We start from the raw sequence: 25,977 nt of genomic DNA on the forward strand, positions 1-25,977 counted from the left end.
TTGTCATCAAATTCGACGGAAGTAGAGCTTTTACCTGGACTTGACATTGCGGAACGTTATGGTAAATTCCACAAATATAAATATAAATGGTCCAAGAAGATGCCAAACTGTATTCAACTGAAAACTGATTGGTCATTATGTAAATACATTGGAAGGAGTGAAAAATGGTAAGGCAGAAAAAAAAGCAAACTATAAACTACTGAATAGCATCGAATTTCAATTTACTTTAATTTATTTTAACCTTTTAATGTTACGCATGTGTGTATAACATTTACACAATACCCTTATGTATATATATGTACAAATTCCTATGTTTGGGATTAATTTCTTAATTGGAATTTTTCAGATAAATTATGCTGAATATTATATCAATTAAGATTTACTATAAGAAAAAAATGCTAGTTATTAGAAAAAGACATTGATTAGGTTCACCGACTCTGAGCCCAACACTTTACCTCCAAAATGTTTTTCTGATTTTATAAAGATAGGTTGGCAAGAAAAAGTATGTGAATCATTTGGAAATCACTGCATTCATGTTAAATACAAAAACAATTCTATCTTTAAGAACTCAGCTTCTCTTAAATGGTCTAACCTTAATTTTGTTTTCTTTTTATGTAACTACTTCTTTGACTTCTTTGTTAAGCAGTTTGAGGTACATGGTTTGTATGAAAATGTGCTATAGAAATAAATATTGTTGATGATGGTGTATAATTTATCTTAAAAAAAGTTCTGATCTTCATCTAAGTTGCAGTAATGAACAAACACAGTCTGGTTTAACTAATAAAACACAAATTATTGTGTTGCTCTTATACATATAATAAGTACATCATTCAAACATTCACAGGTGTAGCTTAGAAAAAATATGTGAACCCTTAGGCTGATGGCTTCAACAAAAACCAAATGGAGTCAGGTGTTAGGAGACCTGGAGACCAACCAATGAAATGAAACTGGAGGTTTGGCTTAGAGGCTTCTTTGACCAATAAAAACCAATCCAAACATTTAGAGTTTGCTAATCACAAGAAGCAACCGCATGTCTTACAAACAAAGAGATCTCAGAAGAGCTCCAATCAGCAATCTGCAAAGGACTACAAAGTCATTTCAGTGAGTTTAGATATTCATTGGACTACAGTTAGACAAACTGTGTATAAGTTAAGGCGATTTAGTACAGTGGCTACTCTCCTTAGAAGTGGAAACCAGCCAAGATGACTCAAAAGGCACAGTGCAGATGGCTCAGTGAGGTAGTAAGGAATCCCAGAGTAACAGCTAAAGACTTGAAGGAATAATTGGAACCTGTGAACCTCTCTGTTCATGAGTCTACCATGCACAAAACATTGAACTGGAATGGTATCCATGGCACAACACCCAGGAGGAAGACACTTCTTCCCAAAATAACATCACTGCATGCCAGAAGTTTACCAAAAACCATCTTGACACCGCAAAATGCCATTGGGAAAATGTTTTGTAGACTGATGAAACTAAGATTGAATTGTTCAGGACAAATATGCAGCAGCATACTGTATATGGCATAGAAAGGACATTTCATACCAACACGAAAACCTCATCCCAAAGATGAAGTATGGTGGAAGGATCATCACAATATGGGATCGCTTTGCTTTGCTTTTGCACTGGGGCTGTGCCATCACTGAGAGGTAAAAGAATTCCCAAGTTTATCAAGGTTTCCTACAAGATAATGTCAGGGTGTCCGCCTGTCAGCTGAAACTCAGAAGTTATGTGATTTAGCAGGACAATTAACCTAAATGTTGCAGTAAATATACAACAGAGTTTTTTAAAAAAAGAAAATCGCGCAGTCAGAGCCCAGTCCTTAAGGAGTCATTCACACCAAACATCCTAACAATATGTCCGAGCTGAAGCAGTTCTGTCAGGAATAATGTTTTAAAACTCCTCCTGAATGTTATGCACGTCTGTTCACAGCTGTCTAAAGCACTTGTTTGAGGATATGGCTGACAAAGGAGGTTCAACCAGGTATTAAATCCAAGGGTTCACTTACTTGATCCACAAAACACTGTGAATATTGGATGTGTGTGTTCAATAAAGATGTGAATGATTATAATTGTTTGTATGTATGTGTGTATGTGTTATCAGCTAAAGCAGGGTCTCCTACTCCAGTCCTGGAGAGCTACTGTGTCTGCAGGTTTTCATTCTAACCTTTTTCTTAATTAGTGACCAGATTTTGCTGCTAATGAACTCTTTGCCTTAATTTTAATTGATGCACATCTTAAGACTCAGGCCCCTTAATTATTTCTTTTTTCCTTAATTAGCAACCAAACAATATTAAAACACAAAATGTACCAACACATAAACAACAACCTACGTCCATCACACAATAACTGAAAATAAAGAAAGGTGAACGCCTCAGTAATGTTGATCTGTTCAGGTCCATAAAACATTTTGACCGCGCTCTTAAAAAAGAAAATCAACAGTTTTGGAAATGTCTGCCATGGCAGAATGAGCTTCATGGAATTAAATAACTGGTTTAATTAGCAGCGAGAATTGGCTTCAGATTAAGTAACTGAATGAAGTGAAGTTGGTTGGAGTTTGAGGCCAACTTCGTTGGTCATCTGTTGGCTCACTTCGCATCAAATTTATGTTTAGGTGCCGTTTAAGGAAAAAAGAATCAATTCAGCAGTCAGAGTCACAAGAAAAGTCAATTAAAACAAAGGGAAATAGTTAATTAGCAGAAAAAACTGGTCACTAATTAAGAAAAGAGTTAGAATGAAAACCTGCAGCCACAGTAGATCTCCAGGACTGGAGTTGGAGACCCCTGAGCTAAAGTATATTGTGTTTGTCTATAGTTGTGACTTGAATGAAGATCAGATCACATTTTATGACTAATTAGTGCATAACAAATACAGTATATATAAATAATATATAAATATTGTGTATGTTTGATGTCAATTTGTCATTCATCACATTAAACCACAAAGCTAAGCTTTGCCTGTGATTGCAATCTGAGACCAAATGTAGTAAACCAAACTACTGTAGTTTGATCATTTTTTCCTCACAAGAAACAAATTGTGATTACTACTACAGTGATTTCAGAACATATTCAGGTTCTTTCACTTTCTGCACACTTCAGTGTGTTGTAGATTTAAATTTAAATATCCGGTTTACCATTCTCGTTTAGTAATATGGATTAATGCTGGCATGAATGGGAGAGTTCAGTTTTTGATTTTTAATAAATTGGCAAACCTTTCTGAAAACATGTTTTCACTTTGTCATTATGGGTCATTGACTGTAGATTGATGGGAAAAATGTAAAATGTATCCATTTAATTAAAAACAATCAGAATTATGCAAAACCAGCTGCAGTTTAATAAAGATTCTTCATAAGGAACAGCAAGGTCATTTATCAGAAACATTTTTAGTTCACCCAACCCCTGTTACACAAGTAGTTTTCTTAACTATAAATAAAAATATTTTTTAACATCATAATTTGGGCACACAGGCTTCAAACTTTATAATTAGGCACAAGGCTTCCAAAACATTTAATATATTTATAAGAATACTACCTGTTCCCTGCAGCCTGCCCATGTAGTAGTGAAACAGGACAAATTTTAAAAATCAATAAAAAAATGTAAAAAAAAATTTAATAATTTCTATTGAGAAGAATTTATATTGATAGCTTTCGTATCCGAGGGCCTCTTGATATACAACAGGGGCAAGAATGTAGCTGTGATCTCTTTGCCAAAAATGTAAAAAGTTGGCACGGTATCTCTGGCCAAGCAGAAGGTGGGTATGCTCCAATGTCTAACGTTGGCACTGTATCTGATCGTATTCAGCTCTGATGGGAGAGCGTCCCCCATGTGGGGAGAAGAGCACATGGCCGTGATATCTCTGCCAATGAGAAGGTACTGTCTAAAACACACGTAGCTGTGATCTCTCTCTCAAAAACGTCAAATGTTACTCCTTAACAATCTGCAGATGTCTGCTGAACAAAGTAAGCAGAGGCAAGGTACACTCCAACACGTGGCGAGAGGTAGAGCGACTTGAACGGAGGTTGGCGCATGAGTGAGGAGGGCCCCGCCTACCTCCCCATACCTTAGGTTCCGCCTCCCCCTCGGCCCACAGCCTCTCTCTCAGATTTGCACAAATAAATTGCTTCCGCAGGTGAACTATGACACTTAGCGCGATGAGAGAAGTTGCAAAATCAACCGGAATGTTCAAGCAAATTATAGAAAAAAACCGTTAAGTAGTTCTCTTGTGAAAGCAGACAAACACACAGACAGACAGACGTTTGATTTTATATTTATAGAGATAACAGGTCAGGTAAATAACCCTTAATTATAAGTAACACAGTCTAGAGGGTCAGCAAAAACCATAGTTAATATCCAGGATTTGAACCTCTGACAATGAATATTTGTATCACTGTCCATCAGACAGATGCATTTCGGGACTCTATCCCTTTACTAGGGCCAGACAAACAGGAAACTAAAAATAAATCATTTTCACATCTCGAGACACTACAAAATACAAACTCAGAAATGGGGGTATTCACAAAAAAATTACCAGAAATACAATAATTTTGAGATTTTGGAACACTTCGCAGGCAGGGAGTCTACAATTTAAAGTAACGGACATCTCCACTATTTAAAGATCACTGACTGTGTGCCTGTTAGCCCAATACATTAATTAATTTCAATTAGCAGCTTGTTTAATACCATATAGCCTGAGGAGCATAACACAATATAAGAAATTGAAAGAATCCCCAAAATTACACAGCAGAGAATATATAATATATACCATAAGCTGATATATCTTCTTATACCGTGGCTGTCCGTTTGTCTGTCCAGGATTTTAAATCAATTGTAGCTCGCAAAATGTTCAAACTATTGACCTGAAATTTGGTACACATATACTACGTGACGTCTACTGTCCGCTTTTGGGCTGATGATTGACCTCCAAGGTTATTCCTCTTTTTATTTTTATTTTATTTTATTGTTGAACCAACTCTCGCCAGTGGCCGTGCGGCACACACATACAGGCGCCGTTCTCATCCCTAATACCTTCTCCATCACTTCCCCTACCTCTTCATATCTTATATCATACTTGAGGCAGATTGAAAAGTGAAAGAAAACGAAGTAATTGCAACACGAAAGCTAACTTAATCAGTTTTAACGCGAAAAGATGCCGACGAAAGAGAAGCAGCGGGTCACTAGGGTGGAGTAAAGAAGAGCTGCTCAGGAAGCAGCAAGCGCATCAACCTCTGAGCAAACGAATGCTAAACGTACAGAGAAAGAGGATGAAAACTATAACTCAAGTGTATTCACTGCACGTTATTGTGAAGTGCGCCATTACTGGTATGTATATAATCCTATATATAATTACCTGACCTGTTATATTTTTATAAATATACTAGCAAAATACCCGCGCTTCGCAGCGGAGAAGTAGTGTGTTAAAGAGGTTATGTAAACATATATATACATATACAGTACATATCTACATATACACATATCTACATATACATATATATACATACATATACACATCCACATATACATATATATACAAAAACAAATTTACACATCTACATATATATATATACATATGTACATATATATACACATATATATACATATGCACATATATATATATATATATATAAACATAGACATACATATATACATACATACATTGACATATATATATATGGCAAAATACCCGCGCTTCACAGCGGAGAAGTAGTGTGTTGAAGAGGTTATGTAAACATATATATACATATACATATATATACACATCTACATATACATATATATACATATATACATATATATATACACAGTATATACATATACACATCCACATATATATATATATATATATATATATACACATATCAACATATATATACACATACATATATACACATACATATACACACATACATACACACACACATACACATATATACATATATACATACATACATAGTGTGTTGTAACACAGGCTGTGATTGTTACATGGGAGGGAGACGACAAATCACAGCTTCCCGCTTTCTAATCGGACCTGTGATTGGTGCTTTGACTGATGCCCAGATCCCACAGTATGTCCCCTTAGGAGAGGCGTTAGGCAAGTGTAATTGAATAGTGGTGCTGCAAGTTTAGCTTTACACCTGTTTTTAAGGCTTATTGACTGAAAGGGGCTTTCATGAAAAAACTTAGGGCTTTGCTACAGGATACACCCTCCACAAGTTAAGGAAGTAAAAATAAAGGTATATTTGTTTTATTTAAACCTTTTAAGTTTGTATGCGGGCAGCATGGTGGCGCAGTGAAAGGTGCCAGTTAGGAGACCCGGGTTCGCTTCCCTGCGTGGAGTTTGAATGTTCTCCCCGTGTCTGTCTGGTTTTCCTCCGGGTACTCCGGTTTCCTCCCACAGTCCAAAGACATGCAGGTTAGGTGCATTGGTGATTCTAAATTGTCCGTGGTGTGTGAGTGTGTGTGGGTGTGTGCGCCCTGCGGTGGGCTGGCACCTTGCCCGGGGTTTGTTTCCTGCCTTGTGCCCTGTGTTGGCAGGGATTGGCTCCTGTATTTAGGATATAGCGGGTTGGATAATGGATGGATGGACAGTTGTATGCATAGCCCTATTTGCCTGTTTTCGTTTTTTTTCTTTCTTCAGTAATATTTCAGCAAACCCGGAGCTTGTCAGTTCAAATCCTGGTACTGACACCACTGTGTGACCCTGAGGAAGTTACTTCACCTGCCTGTGCTGCAAAAAACAAAAGTAATGTAACAAATTGTACCTCAGATGTTGCAAGTTGCTGGAATAAAGGCATAAGTAAAATAGATAAATATGTATTATACACATAGGAACTATTCATTTATTTTCAATTAAGTCATCTGCAGCAAACCTTTATAAATGAGGGTTTCTCCTTTTTAGATAGTGCAAACTGTTTCTTCTTCATTGAGGTTTTCTCTTGGAGAGCTTTTTTCATTTCATTGAAAATGAAAGCAGCAGCTGCCAAAATATGTAGCTTTCTTATTAATTTTTCAACATTGAGTAAAATAACTTTATAAAGTAACATAAAAGGTTTAAATACTGGTTATCCTTTTACACTAAAATATTACTAAAGAGATACAAAAAAAGTAAAATGCATATGTTCTTTTTCTTTAAGGAGATTAAATATTACTGAAGAAAGAAAAAAAAAAACTAAAACAGCCAAATGGGGCTATGCATACGAACTTAAAAGGTTTAAATAAAACAGAAATATACACCTTTATTTTTACTTCCTTAACTTGTGGAGGGTGTATCCTGTAGCAAAGCCCTAACTTTTTTCGTGAAAGCTCGTTTCAGTCAATAAGTCTTAAAAACAGGTGTAAAGATATTGACAATAAGCTAAGCAAACCCACCAAGACATGGAATCGTTTAAATCAAGTATCATTACATCTTCCTTTCTTAAAGAGAAGTAAGGCAATACTTATAAGCTTTCATATATATATATATAGACATACATACATATATATATATATATCTATATCTATATATATCTATATCTATATTAAGGATCAGTTTTTTTGTGAAGCAGCCTTAACACAGCTTTTCCGCTGTTTTATAAACGAACGCTAAGGAAGGAGCCTTTTTATTAAATGCAAGGGTTCTTTGCTTTTTTTTTTTTTCTTTTTTTACGATTGTTATACAGTAGTTCTGTTTGCATACCACGTTGTCAGTTCAGCACTCCGGTTGTAATATGACCAAGCCGTGCAAGCACACTCTTGAGAATGCAACGTATAGTTGTACAGGAGAAAAGCAATCTTGCCTGAAGTCAATGGCAACCTTTTGTAGGTCTATGAACTTAATTTAAACTTTAGGTTTACACGGTGCTTTCTTTCCGAAGTACCTGCACTCATGAATATGTCTGTATGCGTCAGTCGCTCAAATCCCCGCGCTTCGCACCGGCGAAGTACTGCTTTTAAATTTTTATTAAGAAGAAAAGAAAACCTTTTTAAATTGAGAGAAAATATACTAATAACAATTTGTTAAGGATCTGTTTTTTTGTGAAGCTGCCTTCACTCGAGTGATCACTTTGAGCTGACTTGCTGGCCAACTATAAGTGTTACCTTGTAGGTAACCACCCATACAATCAGATTGTGAATCAGACTACGAATGCTGTGAATGTAATTACCCCGATCTACATGCTGTCAAATAAACGAACCACACGCCGTGGTGCAATTTTAGGGGCTTCGCCTCTAGCGCTGACGTCCGAGGTTCGATTCCCGTAAGGGAGTGAAGTGAGCGCTTTGCACCGGCGAAGTACTGCTTTTAAATTTTTATTAAGAAGAAAAGAAAACCTTTTTAAATTAAGTCTTAAAAAGAGCTGTAAAGATATTGACAATAACCTACGCAAACCCACCAAGACATGCAATCGTTTAAATCAAGGCGCGAGTCGAAAAACACCATCCCATAATATTAGTTAACGATTAACACATTTCTATATGTATTGTTAGCATACAATACAACTGATAATATGTTGCGCTTATTTATCTGGTGTACCGACATTTTTGCTTGTCTAACGGTTGAAATCCAACGTGGTTTGTGCCCTTCAGAATGAAAACAGTTTGCATTTATCTTTTTAATAAAAGACAAGCTTTTAAGCTTGAGAAATCACCCCGTAAATGCACACGTTTAATTGCACATGTGTTAATATGTATGCTTACACGAACTTAAAAGGTTTAAATAAAACAGAAATATATACCTTTTATTTTTACTTCCTTAACTTGTGGAGGGTGCATCCTGTAGCAAAGCCCTAACTTTTTTCGTGAAAGCCCGTTTCAGTCAATAAGTTTTAAAAACAGGTGTAAAGATATTGACAATAAGCTACGCAAACCCACCAAGACATGGAATCATTTAAATCAAGGCGCGAGTCGAAAAACACCATCCCATACTATTAGTTAACGATTAAGACATTTCTATATGTATTGTAAGCATACAATACAACTGATAATATGTTGCACTTATTTATCTGGTGTACCGACATTTTTGCGCGTTTAACGGCTGAAATCTAACGTGGTTTGTGCCCTTCAGAATGAAAACAGTTAGCATTTACCTTTTTAATAAAAGGCGAGCTTTTAAGCCTGAGAAATCACCCCGTAAATGCACACGTTTAATTGCACATGTGTTAATATGTATGCTTACACAGTATTAAAAGACACTCAACAACGTCATTTACCTTTGTTCCCGCGTTTGATAAAAGGCGAGCTTTTAAGCCTGAGAAATCACCCCGTAAATGCACACGTTTAATTGCACATGTGTTAATATGTATGCTTACACAGTATTAAAAGACACTCAAAAATTAACGTCATTTACCTTCGTTCCCGCATTTAACTCGTGCTGTAAATGTCTTCCTTGTTTTTAGTTCACGTGATTACGTAGGAGGCGTGATGACGTGATACGTGACTCCGCCTCCTCCATTAGAGTATATGGACAAAAAACAGGTTCCAGTTATGACCATTACTCGTAGAATTTTGAAATGAAACCTACCTAACTTTTGTAAGTAAGCTGTAAGGAATGAGCCTGCCAAATTCCAGCCTTCTACCTACACGGGAAGTTGGAGAATTAGTGATGAGTGAGTCAGTCAGTCAGTCAGTGAGTCAGTCAGTGAGGGCTTTGCCTTTTATTAGTATAGATTTAATATGTTGGGAGCCTTCTGCCCAAGTATAAAGTTAGAAGCCTGTGTGCTCAAGTTATAATGTAAAATAATGTTTGTATTTATAGTTAAGAAGACTACTTGTGTAACAGAGGTTGAGTGAACTAAAAATGTTTTTGAGAAATGGCCTTGCAGTTGCTTATGTAGTAAATATATCCATTGTAACGTGTGGCTAGGGCCCTTGCCTGGCCGGGACGTCTCCACGCTGGGAGGACCTGGGGAGCAGGCATGGCCAGAGCATTACCTCCCCCGGGACAATAGATGGCAGCCTCCCCCCAGATTGCAGTGGTGCCTCAGACTCCCACAGGGCTTCATGGGAGCTGGAGTTTGGTGCAGCACTTTTGGGATCCAAAGGGGGTGCTGGAGCAGGATCTGCTGAGCCCTTTTGGGCAATTCTTCCGCCACACCCGGAACTAGGTCATTAAGCATCTGGAGCACTTCCGGGTGCAGTATAAAAGGAGCCAGCAGACACACTTTGGGGAGCCAGAGTCAGGAGGAGGAAGATGAAGCTTGACCAGAGGAGTGGAGGAGAAGGAAGAGAAAAGAGAAAAGTAAGAGTATTGTGTTTGTGCTGTGCTGTGCTTTGGACTGTGCCAGACTTGTGGGAAATGGGAGAAGTCGTTTCCCACGAGGTAAAAAGAAAAAAAAATCCTGTGTGTGCCTTGAACTTGTGTCCCATGCTTATCTGTGTCGTGTTGAGGTGGCGGTGCCAGCCTGGTGGTCCACACCATTTAAAATCAAATGTACAACACAATAAAGTGTGCAAAACATTAAGGGGTCCGTTCCACATGTGACCCTCCCCTTTCCTGCTTTCCCTGCACACCTCAAGACTTTAGACACAGTTATTTACTCGTGTCATCTGTAGAAATTTTCCTGTGACACAGCTGTAGCGTGATGCATCGGTGAAGGGCAGGGGAATGAATACAGGACACTAGTGGAGGACTTTGTTGAATGGTGGAAACTAAATCACCTCCAGCTCAACATCAGTAAAACAGAGAAGATAGTCGCAGACGTCAGGAGGGTCATGCCCACTCTGCCCCCGGTTCTCATTGATGGTGATGATGTGGAGGTGGTGAGAACGTACAAATACCTTAGGGAGCATCTGAATGACAGGCTCAAGTGGTGCGCCAGCATGGAGGCTGTATACAAGAAGGGTCAGAGTCGTCTCCATTTCCTGAGGAGGTTGAGGTCGTTTGGCATATGCAGGCCACCCTTACATTGTTTTCTACCAGGCTTTAGTGGCCAGTGTGCTGGGGAAATGTATTAGTGCAGGTGCCTCCGGCAGGCCAAATAAACTGATTAAAAAAGGCTGGTTCAATGTTAGGAGTTGAGTTGGAGCCACTGGAGGAAATGGTAGACCTGAGGTCGCTCAGAAAACATCTTACTGTCCTGGACAATGACACTCACCCCCCCCCCCCCCCCCCCCCATATGAGGTTTTGGCTAAACAGAGGAGCACATTCAGTAGCAGACTAAGACAACTGGAGTACCATGAAGTCTTATACTCTCAGCCATCAGACTTTATAATGAGTCACCCCTCGGCTGAGGTGGTCTTGTTCACTGCGTTCTGAACGGTACTGAGCTGGTCTTGCAGACACCTCAACAGGCAATTATGCTATGCGCAATATAATGTGCTAATGGCTGACATCCTGTACTGTAAATTTGTAACTGATAAGTACAATATGTGGAATTTGAATTACTTTACACTTAGGAAATGTCAACACTTTGTTAATTTACTTATAAATATTTTTTCCTATATGTGTATTTGAACCTTGTTGGTATACTTAAGATTATTATAACTTTTGCTATAAGCAGGGGTGTCGCTTGCTTTGCGCTTTTTAGGCCCCAAAATACTGCTGTTATTTCAACATACAGTATGTGTTTAGAATGAATAGTTGTCCCCCATGTAGTTTTCGAGTTGTCAACAAATCTATGGAGGGGCTTCAGGGTATTAGTTCCCTGTTGAGTTGTCACACAGACCCCCATATATGTCAGAACATAGAATGGGAGAAAGAAGGGCTGGGCTCTCAAAGATCAGGGGCTATAGTTTTGGAAGCCCTCCCTTCACAATCCCACTGCTCACATGTATATGTGTGTCTTTGTTATCTCCTCCTATAACCAAGCAGTTTCCTTCAGGATTAATAAAGTCTACCTATTAATCTACAGTAGCTATCTAAGTTCTTTCGGAATCCACTGCATTTTATAAGTCTACTCTCCATTGCAAGGCTGAGGAGAGACACAGCCAAAGCAAAAAATAAATAACCTGCCATAAAAGACAGCCTCCATGTTCAGATAATGTTTCCAGTCAGCATTAGATTGATGTGAATTTCCCCTTGGGATTAGTAAAGTATCTATCTATCTATCCATCCATCCATTTTCCAACCCGCTGAATCCGAACACAGGGTCACGGGGGTCTGCTGGAGCCAATCCCAGCCAACACAGGGCACAAGGCAGGGAACCAATCCCGGGCAGGGCACTAACCCACCACAGGACACACACACACCAAGCACACGCTAGGGCCAATTTAGAATCGCCAATCCACCAAACCTGCATGTCTTTGGACTGTGGGAGGAAACTGGAGCACCCGGAGGAAACCCACACAGACACGGGGAGAACATGGAAACTCCACACAGGGAGGACCCGGGAATCGAACACGAGTCTTCTTACTGTGAGGCAGCAGTGGGACCACTGCACCACCGTGCCACTCTATCTATCTATCTATCTATCTATCTATCTATCTATCTATCTATCTATCTATCTATCTATCTAGATTATGTGTGTTCATTTATTTTCTTTTATCCCTGTGATCATGAACTGGTTAAGTAGGTAAGAAGATGGATGGAAGGATACTTTTGTACAAAGTTTATTAGTTCCCTTTATTCTGTTTTTCACATGCTTACTTTGTAAAGAGCCTTTCAATGGCAGACTGTTTAATCCTTGGCAACTAACCTTACTTCCTGGTGAGACATCTGTAAAACTATGAAAACTATTGTTATATATATATATATATATATATATATATATATATATATATATATATATATATATATATATATATATATATATATATATATATATATATGTCAATAGTAAATTGAAAAATTGATCAGAGAGGTACTACATAATAGATAGATAGATAGATAGATAGATAGATAGATAGATAGATAGATAGATAGATAGATAGATAGATAGATACAAGAAAATTCAGTACACAAACAAAGCTCGCTGGTCTGTGTCTGGACATTCTTTTAAGATAGATAGATAGATAGATAGATAGATAGATAGATAGATAGATAGATAGATAGATAGATAGATAGATAGATACTCTGGAATCGATAATACAAGTAAATTCAGCACACAAGCAAAGCTCGCTGGTCTGTGTCTGGACATTCTTTTGGGCACTTCTTGGCCAGACGAGGGGCGGGGTCAAATCAGGTCTACAGCGGTTGAAAATGAGCGCGCCGCTGCATGATGACGTATCTCCCACTGTTACCTCGGTAACGGCACGCTTTCTTTCAGATCTCGGACGCTCGGGAAAATGGAGTAACATAACATCGATCCGAATGGAAGACTTCAAGGGCAGGTATAAGGTAGATTTATTAAATGTTCGTTGGGTCATCTGCGGTCACCTAGTGTGAAGGGGGCGCACTGGGCACCCCAGCACAGGGTCGCAACTGCTGGAGTGGCGCAGTTGTTACGTGTTTACGACTTGTTCCTTTGTTTTCATTCCCCTGATCGCGGAGAGGTAAGGCATCAAGTTTCAACGGATTTTCAAGTATGTATGTATTTGTTGCTTGAAGCTGCAGGATGGCGCAGAGACAGCTTTGTCGCAATACAGAATTTGGACGGCATTTCTGTTTTCAGCTGCGGTGTCCTCCGTTGTCACGACAGTTTCCAGGTATAATGTGAGTCTGCCTTGCGTCGGAATGAATAAGTTTGGATTGATGTCGAGATTTCAGTTATGAGGAAATGCGTGGATGTCTACGCCAGGTAATGGTGGCTTGCTGTGTTAGCTGATGATTAAAGTTCTTTGTGTACTGTAAAACGAGACGAAATACGACATACATATTTTTAGGTTATTGCTTAACCCCTTAAAGTAGAGAGTAGGTTGGATGGGTCCCAGTTGCGAGACCAGTGGTGGGCACAGTTTGCCTTCTTCGACTTTCCTCTGTTTATCCGCAGCTCAACATGTCTTCATTATTTTTCTCCGCATGTCGAAGCAGAAGAGGTGCAGTAAGCAGAAATGTTATTAAAGTAAGAAAATGACAAAACTTGCTTTAGAGGTCATAACACCATTGTAGGTATGAAACTCATATAATCATTTAGCCTGCAGGGAGGTGGGCTGCAGGTTTATGTGGTGGTCATTTTCATTTCAGGTCAGTTCTGGTGTTAATTGAACTTATCATGCAGTCAGATGGATAACTTGACAAGGAGCTTAGTGAGTTTACCCCTAAATTCTATATGCTTGTGTATGTGACAAATTCTCCCACAGACCGGGGTTTCTTTCTACAGTCCAAAGACATGCAGGTTAGGCGGACTGGCAATGCTAAACTGGCCCTGAAGTGTGTCTGTGTGTGTTCACCATACCATGGATCGTTCCTGCCTTATGCCTGATGCTTGCTGATGTAGGGCCCAGCTTCCCCGGGTCCTGCTAAGGATAAGCAGGTTTAGAAAATGAATGGATGTAACTTTCATTATAGCTGTGAACTTATTATAGTGTGCTGATTTTGTACTCAACAAAGAGCATTAAACAAAAAAAGTAAATGAACTAATCTGAATTCTGAAAATGCCAATAATGCCTGTTTTACTAGCCAAAAATATAAAAAAATACAGCTTGTTGTGCACAAAATCCAATTTGGTCCTTTTTAGTTCCTTGTAACTACATATCCTTCCGATTTATGATCTTTTTTAAAGCTGTTTTTAGGTTGCAGGGTGCTGGAGCCTGCATCAGCGGCACTGGGCAAAAGGAAGGAAAAACTCCATGCCAGAATTCGAGTCCATTACAGTTGTGGAAGTTAGATGGCGCCATAACAGCGCTAACCCAACACAAACAGTCGCTAGAGGCACCAGTCCAAAAAACACACGTGAATTGTATTTACAGTGTTCCCAACAGCCCAAAGACACACCTTCTTTACTATTTATCTTTGATTTCTAATTTTCTCTTTATCTCACACTCCTTTTCTTTTCTCCTCCACTCTTCTTCAGCAAACTTCGTCCTCCTCCTCCTTCCGATTCTGGCCCCTTATATAGAAGTGCTCCAGGTGCTCGTTGACCTTCTGCCGGCAGCACTCCTGGGTGTGGTGGAAGATCTGCTCTCCAGGGCTCAGCACCTCCTATCTCTGCTGCAGCACTCCCTGGCGGCGCCCATGGATCCCAACAGGGCATCTCCAAACTTCCACTCCCATGAAGCCCTGCGAGAGTTTGAAGCACCGCTGCAACCCAGGGTGGCTGCCATCTAGCATTCTGGGGGAGGTAACGTTCACGGTCCTTCCAGTGTGGAGGCATCCCGGCCCAGCAAAGGACTCTGCCGTCCTCCACACAGTCCAGAACTGCAGACATATCTGGAATTTTCATTCAAAATGTCCAGTTACCATGGAAATGGGCAGTCAATTGTGTTACTGGGATGCCATCCTGGGGTGGGCATTTGAATATGTAGAGAGGGTTACTAAATGGGGCGGCACGGTGGCGCAGTGGGTAGCGCTGCTGCCTCGCAGTTGGGAAACCTGGGGACCTGGGTTCGCTTCCCGGATCCTCCCTGCATGGAGTTTGCATGTTCTTCCCGTGTCTGCGTGGGTTTCCTCCGGGTGCTCTGGTTTCCTCCCACAGTCCAAAGACATGCAGGTTAGGTGGATTGGCGATTCTAAATTGGCCCTAGTGTGTGCTTGGTGTGTGGGTGTGTTTGTGTGTGTCCTGCGGTGGGTTGGCACCCTGCCCGGGATTGGTTCCTGCCTTGTGCCCTGTGTTGGCTGGGATTGGCTCCAGCAGACCCCCGTGACCCTGTGTTCGGATTCAGCGGGTTGGAAAATGGATGGATGGATGGTAACCAAATGCCAAAATATCCCAAAATGTTTTTTAATTGTGTGCTTGCTGCATACCCTTCCCCTGTAGCTCCGCCCCTGTAGTCCCACCCCTGTAGCTCCGCCCCATAGTCCCACATCTGTAGCACCGCCCCTTGCAGTGCTAACCACAGGTGCCACCCTTTTCACACAATGCCAAGGCAAATCTCTTAATTATGAATGATGCTGAAACAGCCAGCTGCCATGTTGTGCATCAGCAGAGATTCTACAGTAATGTTGTTTGAAAACACAGACTGAGTGTTTCAGTCAAAATGTGGGATGTCCTGTAATGGGAGGGTACAAAGCAATTGTTCCAGATTACAGTATAGCAATGGTCTGAAAAGCCTCACAGTAAGTTTTCTTTGCTATCCAGCATAGCCAGGACGGCTCTACAGTCCATAAGTGATTCCAATCCGTGAGTTTATGTGCACTTTAATGACCCGGTTATTCACACCAATCTGGTTTCCAAAATGCCATGTAAACTCGTACTCCAGTTAGAGTAACTGGAATGTTGAGAACAGACGTAGATGTCTCTGTGTGTAACCCGGTTATGTGGCCATCCAAACCCTTATGGTGGAAGTGTCCACACAGGTCCATTTCCTGGGGCAAATGCTGCATTAGTCCTTCCCTTGATTGTCTCAATATTTCAGAAATCGTTAAATGTGTGTTGATGAGCTGAATGTACAGTGCTAAATTCGGCAGCACAATCTCGGAAGCGGTGTCGGAGGTAATATGCAATTTGTAGTCCGATGGCTTTTTGTAGTAAATGAAGTAAAGTACTGAAGTAAAAACACCAGCGTTCTCGTGATCCCAGGATGAATGGCAAGAAGCACACGTCATGTACCAATATGCCGCTCCCCTGCAGGGCTCAGTCACTCAGCCGAGCAGAAGAGTGCGCCGCCTGCAATCTGGTAAGACAAAATATAAATAAAAGTGTCCGTTTAGTTTTCCACCAGCTGTTTGCTATTTGTAGATATGTCGACACAGTGTGATGTGGTGGCACAGCGGTCAGTATGGTGGCTCAGGTTGTAAATGCTAAAAGGGGATACATGTGGTTCACTTCACGGTACATGAAGGACTAAACAAATTTATAATACATAAGAAAATGATCACGTTTGGCTTAATTTCTGGTCAGCTTCGTGAAGGTTGATGGTTTAGGATTGAATACCAGATGGTGGCCAGTGAAATGTGCAGATTTTCATACAAAAGAAGAAAAAGTAATGGAAATGTAACACACTGTTTGTAACACATTTACATTTTCTAATAAGTACAGTTGGGCAAAAAAGTATTTAGTCAGCCACCAATTGTGCAAGTTCTCCCACTTAAGATGAGAGAGGCCTGTAATTTTCATCATAGGTATACCTCAACTATGAGAGACAAAATGAGAAAAAAAAAATCCAGAAAATCACATTGTCTGATTTTTAAAGAATTTATTTGCAAATTATGGTGGAAAATAAGTATTTGGTCACCTACAAACAAGCAAGATTTCTGGCTCTCACAGACCTGTAACTTCTTCTGTAAGAGGCTCCTCTGTCCTCCACTTGTTACCTGTATTAATGGCACCTGTTTGAACTCGTTATCAATATAACAGACACCTGTCCACAACCTCAAACAGTCACACTCCAAACTCCACTATGGCCAAGACCAAAGAGCTGTCAAAGGACACCAGAAACAAAATTATAGACCTGCACCAGGCTGGGAAGACTGAATCTGCAATAGGTAAGCAGCTTGGTGTGAAGAAATCAACTGTGGGAGCAATTATTAGAAAATGGAAGACATACAAGACCACTGATAATCTCCCTCGATCTGGGGCTCCACGCAAGATCTCACCCCGTGGGGTCAAAATGATCACAAGAACGGTGAGCAAAAATCCCAGAACCACACGGGGGGACCTAATGAATGACCTGCAGGGAGCTGGGACCAAAGTAACACACTACGCCGCCAGAGACTCAAATCCTGCAGTGCCAGACGTGTCCCCCTGCTTAAGCCAGTACATGTGCAGGCCCGTCTGAAGTTTGCTAGAGAGCATTTGGATGATCCAGAAGAGGATTGGGAGAATGTCATATGGTCAGGTGAAAAAACTCTACTCATCGTGTTTGGAGGAGAAAGAATGCCGAGTTGCATCCAAAGAACACCATACCTACTGTAAAGCATGGGGGTGGAAACATCATGCTTTTGGGCTGTTTTTCTGCAAAGGGACCAGGACGACTGATCCGTGTAAAGGAAAGAATGAATGGGGCCATGTATCGTTAGATTTTGAGTGAAAACCTCCTTCCATCAGCAAGGGCATTGAAGATGAAACGTGGCTGGGTCTTTCAACACGACAGTGATCCCAAACACACCGCCTGGGTAACGAAGGAGTGGCTTCGTAAGAAGCATTTCAAGGTCCTGGAGTGGCCTAGCCAGTCTCCAGATCTCAACCCCATAGAAAATCTTTGGAGGGAGTTGAAAGTCCGTGTTGCCCAGCGACAGCCCCAAAACATCACTGCTCTAGAGGAGATCTGCATGGAGGAATGGGCCAAAATACCAGCAACAGTGTGTGAAAACCTTGTGAAGACTTACAGAAAACGTTTGACCTCTGTCATTGCCAACAAAGGGTATATAACAAAGTATTGAGATGAACTTTTGTTATTGACCAAATATTTTTTTTCCACCATAATTTGCAAATAAATTCTTCAAAAATCAGACAATGTGATTTTCTGGATTTTTTTTTTCTCATTTTTTCTCTCATAGTTGAGGTATACCTATGATGAAAATTACAGGCCTCTCTCATCTTAAGTGGGAGAACGTGCACAATTGGTGGCTGACTAAATACTCTTTTGCCCCACTGTAACTATGTAACATATTTGTTTAATTTTTTGTTTGGTAAGTAATGAGTAATGCAGCTAAGTTAGTTGTAAAAGTAAGGTTTCTCACACCGCTCACGAGACACAGGCTTCATGCTTGTTTTTGCATTCATGGCGGCCGTTGATGACGTGTTATTTTTTTTTTTTTTTTAAGCACGCCTTAACCGAGTTACTTGCCTTATTCCGGTTTTGTGTGTGAATGTACAGCCAAAGTAAAAAGTATGTGAACTCTTTGGATTACTGCATGAATTGGTCATGAAAAGTGATCTGATCTTCATCAAAGTCACAGGTACTGATACACACAATGAGCTTAAGCCAGTGACACACAAAAAATTCTACTCTTTCATGTCTTTATTTTACAAACGCATTCAACGTTCACAGTGGTAGTGGAAAAAGTAAGTGAACATTAGGATTTGATAACTGGTTGAGCCTCCTTTGGCAGACGCTTCCTGTAACTGCAGATCAGACCTGCACATCGTGTGGGGGGAATTGGAGTCCATTCTTCCCTGCAGAACTGACTGCCTTAACTCTTCCATATTCTTTGGTTGTCTTCAGCGTATGGCTCTCTTCAAGTCATTCCACAGCATCTCAATAGGATTGAGATCTGGGCTACTCCAAAAGGTGGAGTTTGTTCTTCTGAAGCCATTGTGCTGTGGATTTGCTGCCATGTTTGGGGTGATTGTCATGTTGCATCACCCAGCATCTTCTGAGCTTAAGTTGATGGACAGACACCCTCACATTATCCTGGAGAATTTGTTGATAAACTTGAATTCATTTTCCCCTCAATGATGGCAAGCTGTCCATGCCTTGATGCAGTAAAGCAGGCTCAAATCATGATGTTCCTTCCACCATACTTTACTGTAGGGGTGATGTTTTGATGTTGATATGCAGTGCCATTTTTACGCCAAATGAGGTTCAGCTTGTTCCTCCCAAATAGTTCAATTTTGGTTTCATCACTCCACAAAACATTTTCCCAGTACCGTTGTGGAGTGTCCAAGTGCTCTTTTGCAAACTTCAGGTGTTCAGCAATGTTCTTTTTTGATAGCAGTGGCTTCCATCTTGGTGTTCTGTCATGGACTCCTTTCTTGTTCAACAAGGGGGCTCCGCCCCCTGCTCGCTTTGCTCGCCTACCCCCGGTGTTGGGTAACCCGAAATACATTGATAAATGTATGAGATATATTGGAGTGTAACAAAGGACGTATATTCATTAATCCTAATGAATGTCCACTAATAGTGGACTCATTACAGAATGCGTTGTCAGGTAATTGGCGGAATTGTTTATCGGCCGTCTGTCATTCCTTTCTTTGCCGTTTATCTATTCACTCTGCTGTTTGAGAGGCGCGTTGTAGGCGCCTACGTTCATTAATTGTATTCAGGCGGGCTCACTTCTGTATGTATCTCTGTCAGTTGTGGTCGTTCGTTTTGAACCCGTGCCTGCTTTGCTTCCGCAGTTTCAGACGTGCGTTGTAGGCGTCTATGTACATTGTATTTGTCCATGCGGGCTCGTTTTTGTAGCTCCATTAGTCGAGGTGTTTGGTTTTGGAGCCGAGACAGTTTTGCTTCCGCGGTTTCAGACGCGCGTTGTAGGCACCCACATCTATTGTTTTTATCCATGTGGGCTCGCATCTTTGTGGACCTGTGGGGCCTCCGTAGGTGTGTTAGAAGCGCATGGGCCATGCTGTGTAGTGTGGCCGTTTAGTTCAGAAGCGCGTTGTAGGTGCATGCGCCTTTCGTACTTTCACACGCCTTCCGTACTATCTTTGTGGACCTGTGGGGCCTCCGTAGCCTCTTCCGTTTGACTCTGGAGTGCAGCGCGGAATCCTCTTTTTTGTGTGACTGTGTTGTTACCTATGGGCGCGTTGCCTCATTTCTTATTTACGTTAGTTGGGCTCCTTCGTTTTTAAGCTGTGACTCCTTCGTTCTCGGTGGATCAGACTTCGCTCGCTGTCTGCGCCTGCGCACTATGTCTCCTGCGTCCATGGGCATGCCATGTACCTGCGTCCATATCCGGTTTACCATTCTCAGTTAGTAATATGGATGTTTTGCGTATAGTTGACTCATGAGCAGAGATGTTAGCCAGTTCTAATGACTTCTTCAAGTCTTTTGCTGTCACTCTAGGGTGGTTCTTAACATCACTGTGACTTTGTGTTGTGCTCTTGGGGTCATCTTGGCAGGGTGCCTACTTCTAGGCAGAGCAGCCACAATACTGAATTGTCTCCATTTATAGATAACTTGCCTAACAGTAGACTGATGAATATCTCAAATCTCGGAGATGACTTTGTAACCCTTTCCAGCCTCATGTAGATTAACAATTCTCGATCGTAGCTCTTCAGACAGCTCTTTTGTGGGAGGCATGATTCCCATCTGGATATGCTTCTTGTCAAAAGCTCAAACTCAAACTTTATAGTGTTTTTGATCAATCAAAGTCATTCTGGACCACACCTCTGAACTCGTTTCAGTTAAATGGACTCCAGGTATGCGAAATTCGGACTGCAATGAGCTTTTTAAAAAGTCATTAGCTTAGGGTTCACTTACTTTTTGCAACCTTCAGTTTTACAGTTTGAATGATTTATTCAATAAGGTCATATAGTTATCTTATCCAAAGATCTTGACCATACATTGTTCTTCTCTCTCTTGTTAAATTAACCCTAGCCTGAATGAATTTATTAATTTTTTACATTTAAGATTTCTCATTTAAAGATTTACCAATGTTGTTTCTTGTCGTAGAGTGTGTATATAAACACAGGGAACTCCAGTCTCTGTATTACATCTCGCCTGAAGAAGGGGCCTGAGTTGCCTCGAAAGCTTGCATATTGTAATCTTTTTAGTTAGCCAATAAAAGGTGTCATTTTGCTTGGCTTTTCTCAATAAGGTCAAAAATTCTCTGAAAATTTGTGTATCTTTAGTTATAGGAGACTGTATTTGTTCATTATTGTGACTGACATGAAGATACGACCATGTTTTATATGGGAATCAGACATAAATATAGAGAACTCCTAGGGGTTCGCTTACTTTTACTTTGACTGTAAACACACAGAGTGAGACAAAAACCACTGATGTGACTGGGGGTCCCGGAGCAGCACATGGCAGAATTTGGGCCAATTTAGACAGATATGTAGGTACAGTAGTTACACCAAACTTTACATCTTCCCTGAAGAAGGGGCCTGAGTTGCCTTGAAAGCCTACATATTGTAATCTTTTTAGTTGGCCAATAAAAGGTGTTGTTTTACTTGAATTCTCACTACATTCATAATGGCTAACAGAGTACAACACCCTAGTTCTACAGTAAATGAAGCGTTCTCGTGATCCCAGGGTGTACGGCAAGAAGCACTTGTAAGTTTTGTATTGTGTACATGAGGTAGTGCATTTGAAATACTGTAGATTGTTGATGTGTCTTACATTTTTCAAAAGCCAGGGCCATTACCAATACTAATTAATATCCAGCATTATTTGCTTTTTGCAGCATGTCGTTTGCATGTATGATAAGGAAATGGGAAAAGAGAAACAAAAAATATGCAAAACAGCCAAGCCATGATGAAACAGAACCATCTTTTTCTATAATGCATGTCATTTTTGTTCACAGACGGTAGAAAGAGAACAACTGAGGATGCCGTGTTCAAGTAATTTGTAACTTTTACAGTTTCTTGTTGCTAGATGTTTATTCAAATCCATTTTACGACGAGGCAGATCTGATGTTAGAGTCTGATGCCAATGCGTCGTTGTGATTTGTTGCAGTTTTAAATCAGCTTTGAATGAATCTCCCTTGAATCATCTCAATAACATTACTAAAAAGTGCTACATGTGCTGAGCTGCAGCAGTCTCTGTGAGACACCCCTCTACTGTAGACACTTTCTGAAGACCAGGCTTGGTGTAGACATCCTGCAAGTTAGAGAGGATGCTGTGAGGTCCATGCCTGGTGTAGATGTCCATCAAGTTAGAAATGATTTTCTGAGGCCCATACCTGGTGTAGGTGTCATTCAAATTATAGAGGATATTCTGAGGTCCATGCTTTGTGTATATGTTCTTCAAGTTAGAGAGGATGTTCTGAGGCCCATGTCTGGTGTAGACTTCCTGCAAACTAGAGAGGATGTTCTGAGGTCCATGCTTGGTGTAGATATCCTTCAAATTATAGAGGATATTCTGAGATCCATGCTTCGTGTATATGTTCTTCAAGTTAGAGAGTATGTTCTGAGGTCCATGCCTGGTGTAGACGTCCTGCAAGTTAGAGAGGATGTTCTGATGCCCATGCCTGGTGTAGATGTCCTTCAAATTATAGAGGATATTCTGAGGTCCATGCTTGGTGTATATGTTCTTTAAGTTAGAGAGGATGCTGTGAGGTCCATGCCTGGTGTATGTGTTCTTCAAGTTAGAGAGGATGTTCTGAGGTCCATGCTTGGTGTAGATGTCTTTCAAATTATAGAGGATATTCTGAGATCCATGCTTGGTGTATATGTTCTTCAAGTTAGAGAGTATGTTCTAAGGTCCATGCTTTGTGTAGATGTCCTAGAAGTTAAGAGAGGATGTTCAGCTGACTACACCAGTCTCTGCATTGCCTTGTGGTCCTGCTATGTGATGTTCCTATTCCAGGAGGTAACACATCCGGTTTATGATAATTTCTATGGTGGAGGTGTAGAAGTTCTTTAGTATCTGGGAGGGACGACCTAAAATGCCTGAGGCATCTAAGGTGATAATGACGTTGTGTTTCTTCTTCACCAAAGTGTCAATGTGCTTGGGCCAGGTGAACGCAGACAAACATGTTTTATTTTCTAGAGCTCCCTCCTGTGACGAATGCCATCCCAGGGCTACTCTAAAGGTTCAATACAAATGTTTCTCATATTTCCCATGTATGTAAACCCAGGCAGGTTAAACAATTGAATGATGGGAAGTGCTAGAAAGTTGTGGTGTGCTGTCCAACTTTTCAACCACTAGGCCATACTGTCATTCTGCTAATTCAATTAGAGCATAAACAATGTGATAAACAAGAGGAGGCCATTCAGCCCATCAAGCTCATTTGCTTAGCCAATAGCTAAGCTGTCCCAATACCTCATCCAGACTTTTCTTAAAGGTTGTCAAGGTTTCTGCTTTAATTATATCTACTTTGTAAAAACATCTTCATTTATTTATTTTTTTTTTGTACTCAATTCTCAAATCTTGTTGTTAAATCTTTGTTTCCCCATAGCTGTGAAAACCAAGATGGCTCCTGGAGGAGTAATCTGTGAAGATATTTCCTGAAGACATGGCCATTTGATCAAATATTCTCCCATCACCTGCTGAAGCAGGAAACTGCAGATCATGCACGTTACAAGGCCGAAATCTGCCAAGGGTCGCAACAGGCTGCCATCGAGCTACTCGGCGGCCGTGCAAGCCGTGTCCTGCCAAGGTGACTCGATTGCTTCCAGGCCCTCGACCTCTTCACTGGATCGGACAGGGAGAACCTTCTGTGCGTCCCCACAGCCCAGCCTGGCCACAGCCGATGATATTCAGGAGTTCCTCCAACAGTTCCCGGTGAGGCCCTCCTCATCCTTAAACAGGTATCGAGTCCTGCCCTCCATTCAGCAGGGAGGAGGATGTGTGGCAGCTCAGGGTGTGGAGGCATCACCCAAGGTGTCGAGGAGAACACAGAGGTGCAGTCCTAGTGACCTTGAAATGTTACGATCTACAGCAGATGACCAGCATCTCAGAAGTGAAACAGTGGTGGTGGGAGAGCCTGAGATGAGTGGAAATCGGCTCAGCTGTGAAACGGGAAGGGTGAGCGAGACTTTTGGGTCACTACAAGGCATTGAACGGCGTCCTCCGGATAACTTGGAAGATGGCCAATGTGTCATACTTGCTGTGAGATCTCCTACTGGTGAAAGATTTCAGCACACGTTTAGTGCCACAGACACACTGGGCAGAGTCCTGGACACGGCCAAGGCCCGGTTTGGTGCCGTCTACAAGAACGTCTTAATCGAAACCATGGATGTGCCGAGAAGAAGCTTCTCTGATATGTCTAAAACCCTCACCGAGTGTGGAATCCAAACAAAGTCTGTATTGTGTATTCAAGAACATTTGGAGTAGGCCATGGCTTTGTTTTGCAGTTGGATTTTTGACATTTCGTAAGCACCTAAATATTCAGACCTCATCAGGAGAAATGACCGTTATCAGCCATTAGAAGTCCACCCTTTCTTCACAAAGCACATTGGTTAATACTCTGGTGTACATATTTCGATAATTCTTGCTGCTTTTTTAGATTTTTAGAGATTCCATTTATTTATTTTAGTTGTCAAATTAAAATCACAGTCCTGTATTTTTTGCGGTTATTGCTTTTGTTTTTAACTCACCTGTCAATTTACAGAGTACGCTTAATTTTAAGGTTGCTGATGGCCAAAGCTTAACACAACAACACAGGATGCCAACAACCCTTGGTGAGGAGTTGGAAGGTTGGACACTGGTGGCTTTTATCGACGGTTCGGTGCCTGCGATGCCTTGGAATGTGACCGCCGGTTCAACGTTCCCAGTCACCCTATCATCCCTGGAAGGTCCGAATAACTTTGGGTGGGCCCGTTTAATCTTTACAGCCTCTAAATTTTGGAGCCTGTAGCCTTCAAGATCAAACTGCTGCAGTTCGAAAGGGGAGTGCCAAGTTCTAGGACTAATTTGTTTTTTCTTATATAAACCTTTAAGCAGGAAACATTTCATATGAACGCCTTACTTTATTTATTAATCATCATTTATTAATGAGGATCACTTTTTAATTGCTGAGTGTCTTTGAATCAGTGTTGGTCATTTGGCCTTTGTTGTGTTCACGTTTAGTAATTTGCTCACCAGTCGTTTTTGTATATTTACAGTATATTGTAGATTAATGAATGAATCTCGATGCAGTTTGCTGTTACCCTTCAAGCTTGGCTCTGGTTGGAAGTCTGAATGTGTTAGTCAGTTAGCACCTCAAGTATGTCAGCTGATTTGTTTTCTTTCCTTTCTAGTTTATGTTGTGTAGGTTGGAAAATGTGTATACTTCTCAAATGGACTGATTAAAAATCGGGTATTTGTAACACCTGCCGTAATGTGATTTCTTGCAAAAAAAGGTGTTATCAAGACGTGTTTTCTCTGACAATTATGGGACATCATTTATGAATGCAAAATGAAACGCAATCCAACATTTTAACTACTTTGAAATTCAATAGATATATACAAGAGGGCGGGCATTTCCTTTTTGTGCGATTTTATTGGGTCTTAATTAGCAACGTATCAACAAAACAATCGATTGCTTTTCACTATGGCACGCAGTAAGTTTAAAATGCAATAAAAAAAGCATGTTGCGTTTTAATTCATGTCCGTAGATCGAATATCATAACTAAAAGCAATGCAAACATATTGCATTTCGCTTAGCAGCAGCTGCAGGTGTATTGCGTTTCGATTTGAATCCACGCTTTAATCGTGT

General features: G+C 40.8%; 1 protein-coding gene across 5 annotated transcripts; it reads left to right on the forward strand.

Moving 5' to 3' along the window:
- The first annotated feature begins 31 nt into the window (after positions 1–31).
- ubxn10 (UBX domain protein 10) lies at positions 32–25,588 on the forward strand. 5 transcript variants are annotated; one of them, XM_028807748.2, is made up of 2 exons: positions 32–167; positions 23,737–25,588. In XM_028807748.2, exon 2 carries the CDS (start codon positions 23,850–23,852, stop codon positions 24,612–24,614), a length of 765 nt encoding a protein of 254 aa, XP_028663581.2. In that variant the 5' UTR covers positions 32–167; positions 23,737–23,849; the 3' UTR covers positions 24,615–25,588. The 5 variants fall into 5 exon arrangements, with proteins under 5 accessions (XP_028663581.2, XP_051786352.1, XP_051786355.1 ...); XM_051930392.1 differs by lacking the exon at positions 32–167 and adding an exon at positions 13,150–13,400; XM_051930395.1 differs by lacking the exon at positions 32–167 and adding an exon at positions 13,454–13,560.
- Positions 25,589–25,977: the final 389 nt, after the last annotated feature.

This window comes from Erpetoichthys calabaricus, chromosome 8 (assembly GCF_900747795.2).
Source record: "Erpetoichthys calabaricus chromosome 8, fErpCal1.3, whole genome shotgun sequence".
NCBI lineage: Eukaryota > Metazoa > Chordata > Cladistia > Polypteriformes > Polypteridae > Erpetoichthys > Erpetoichthys calabaricus.

Excerpts from the sequence above, each read along its gene's own strand:
- ubxn10 (XM_028807748.2), top strand. The coding sequence starts at position 23,850 with ATGCACGTTACAAGGCCGAAATCTGCCAAGGGTCGCAACAGGCTGCCA.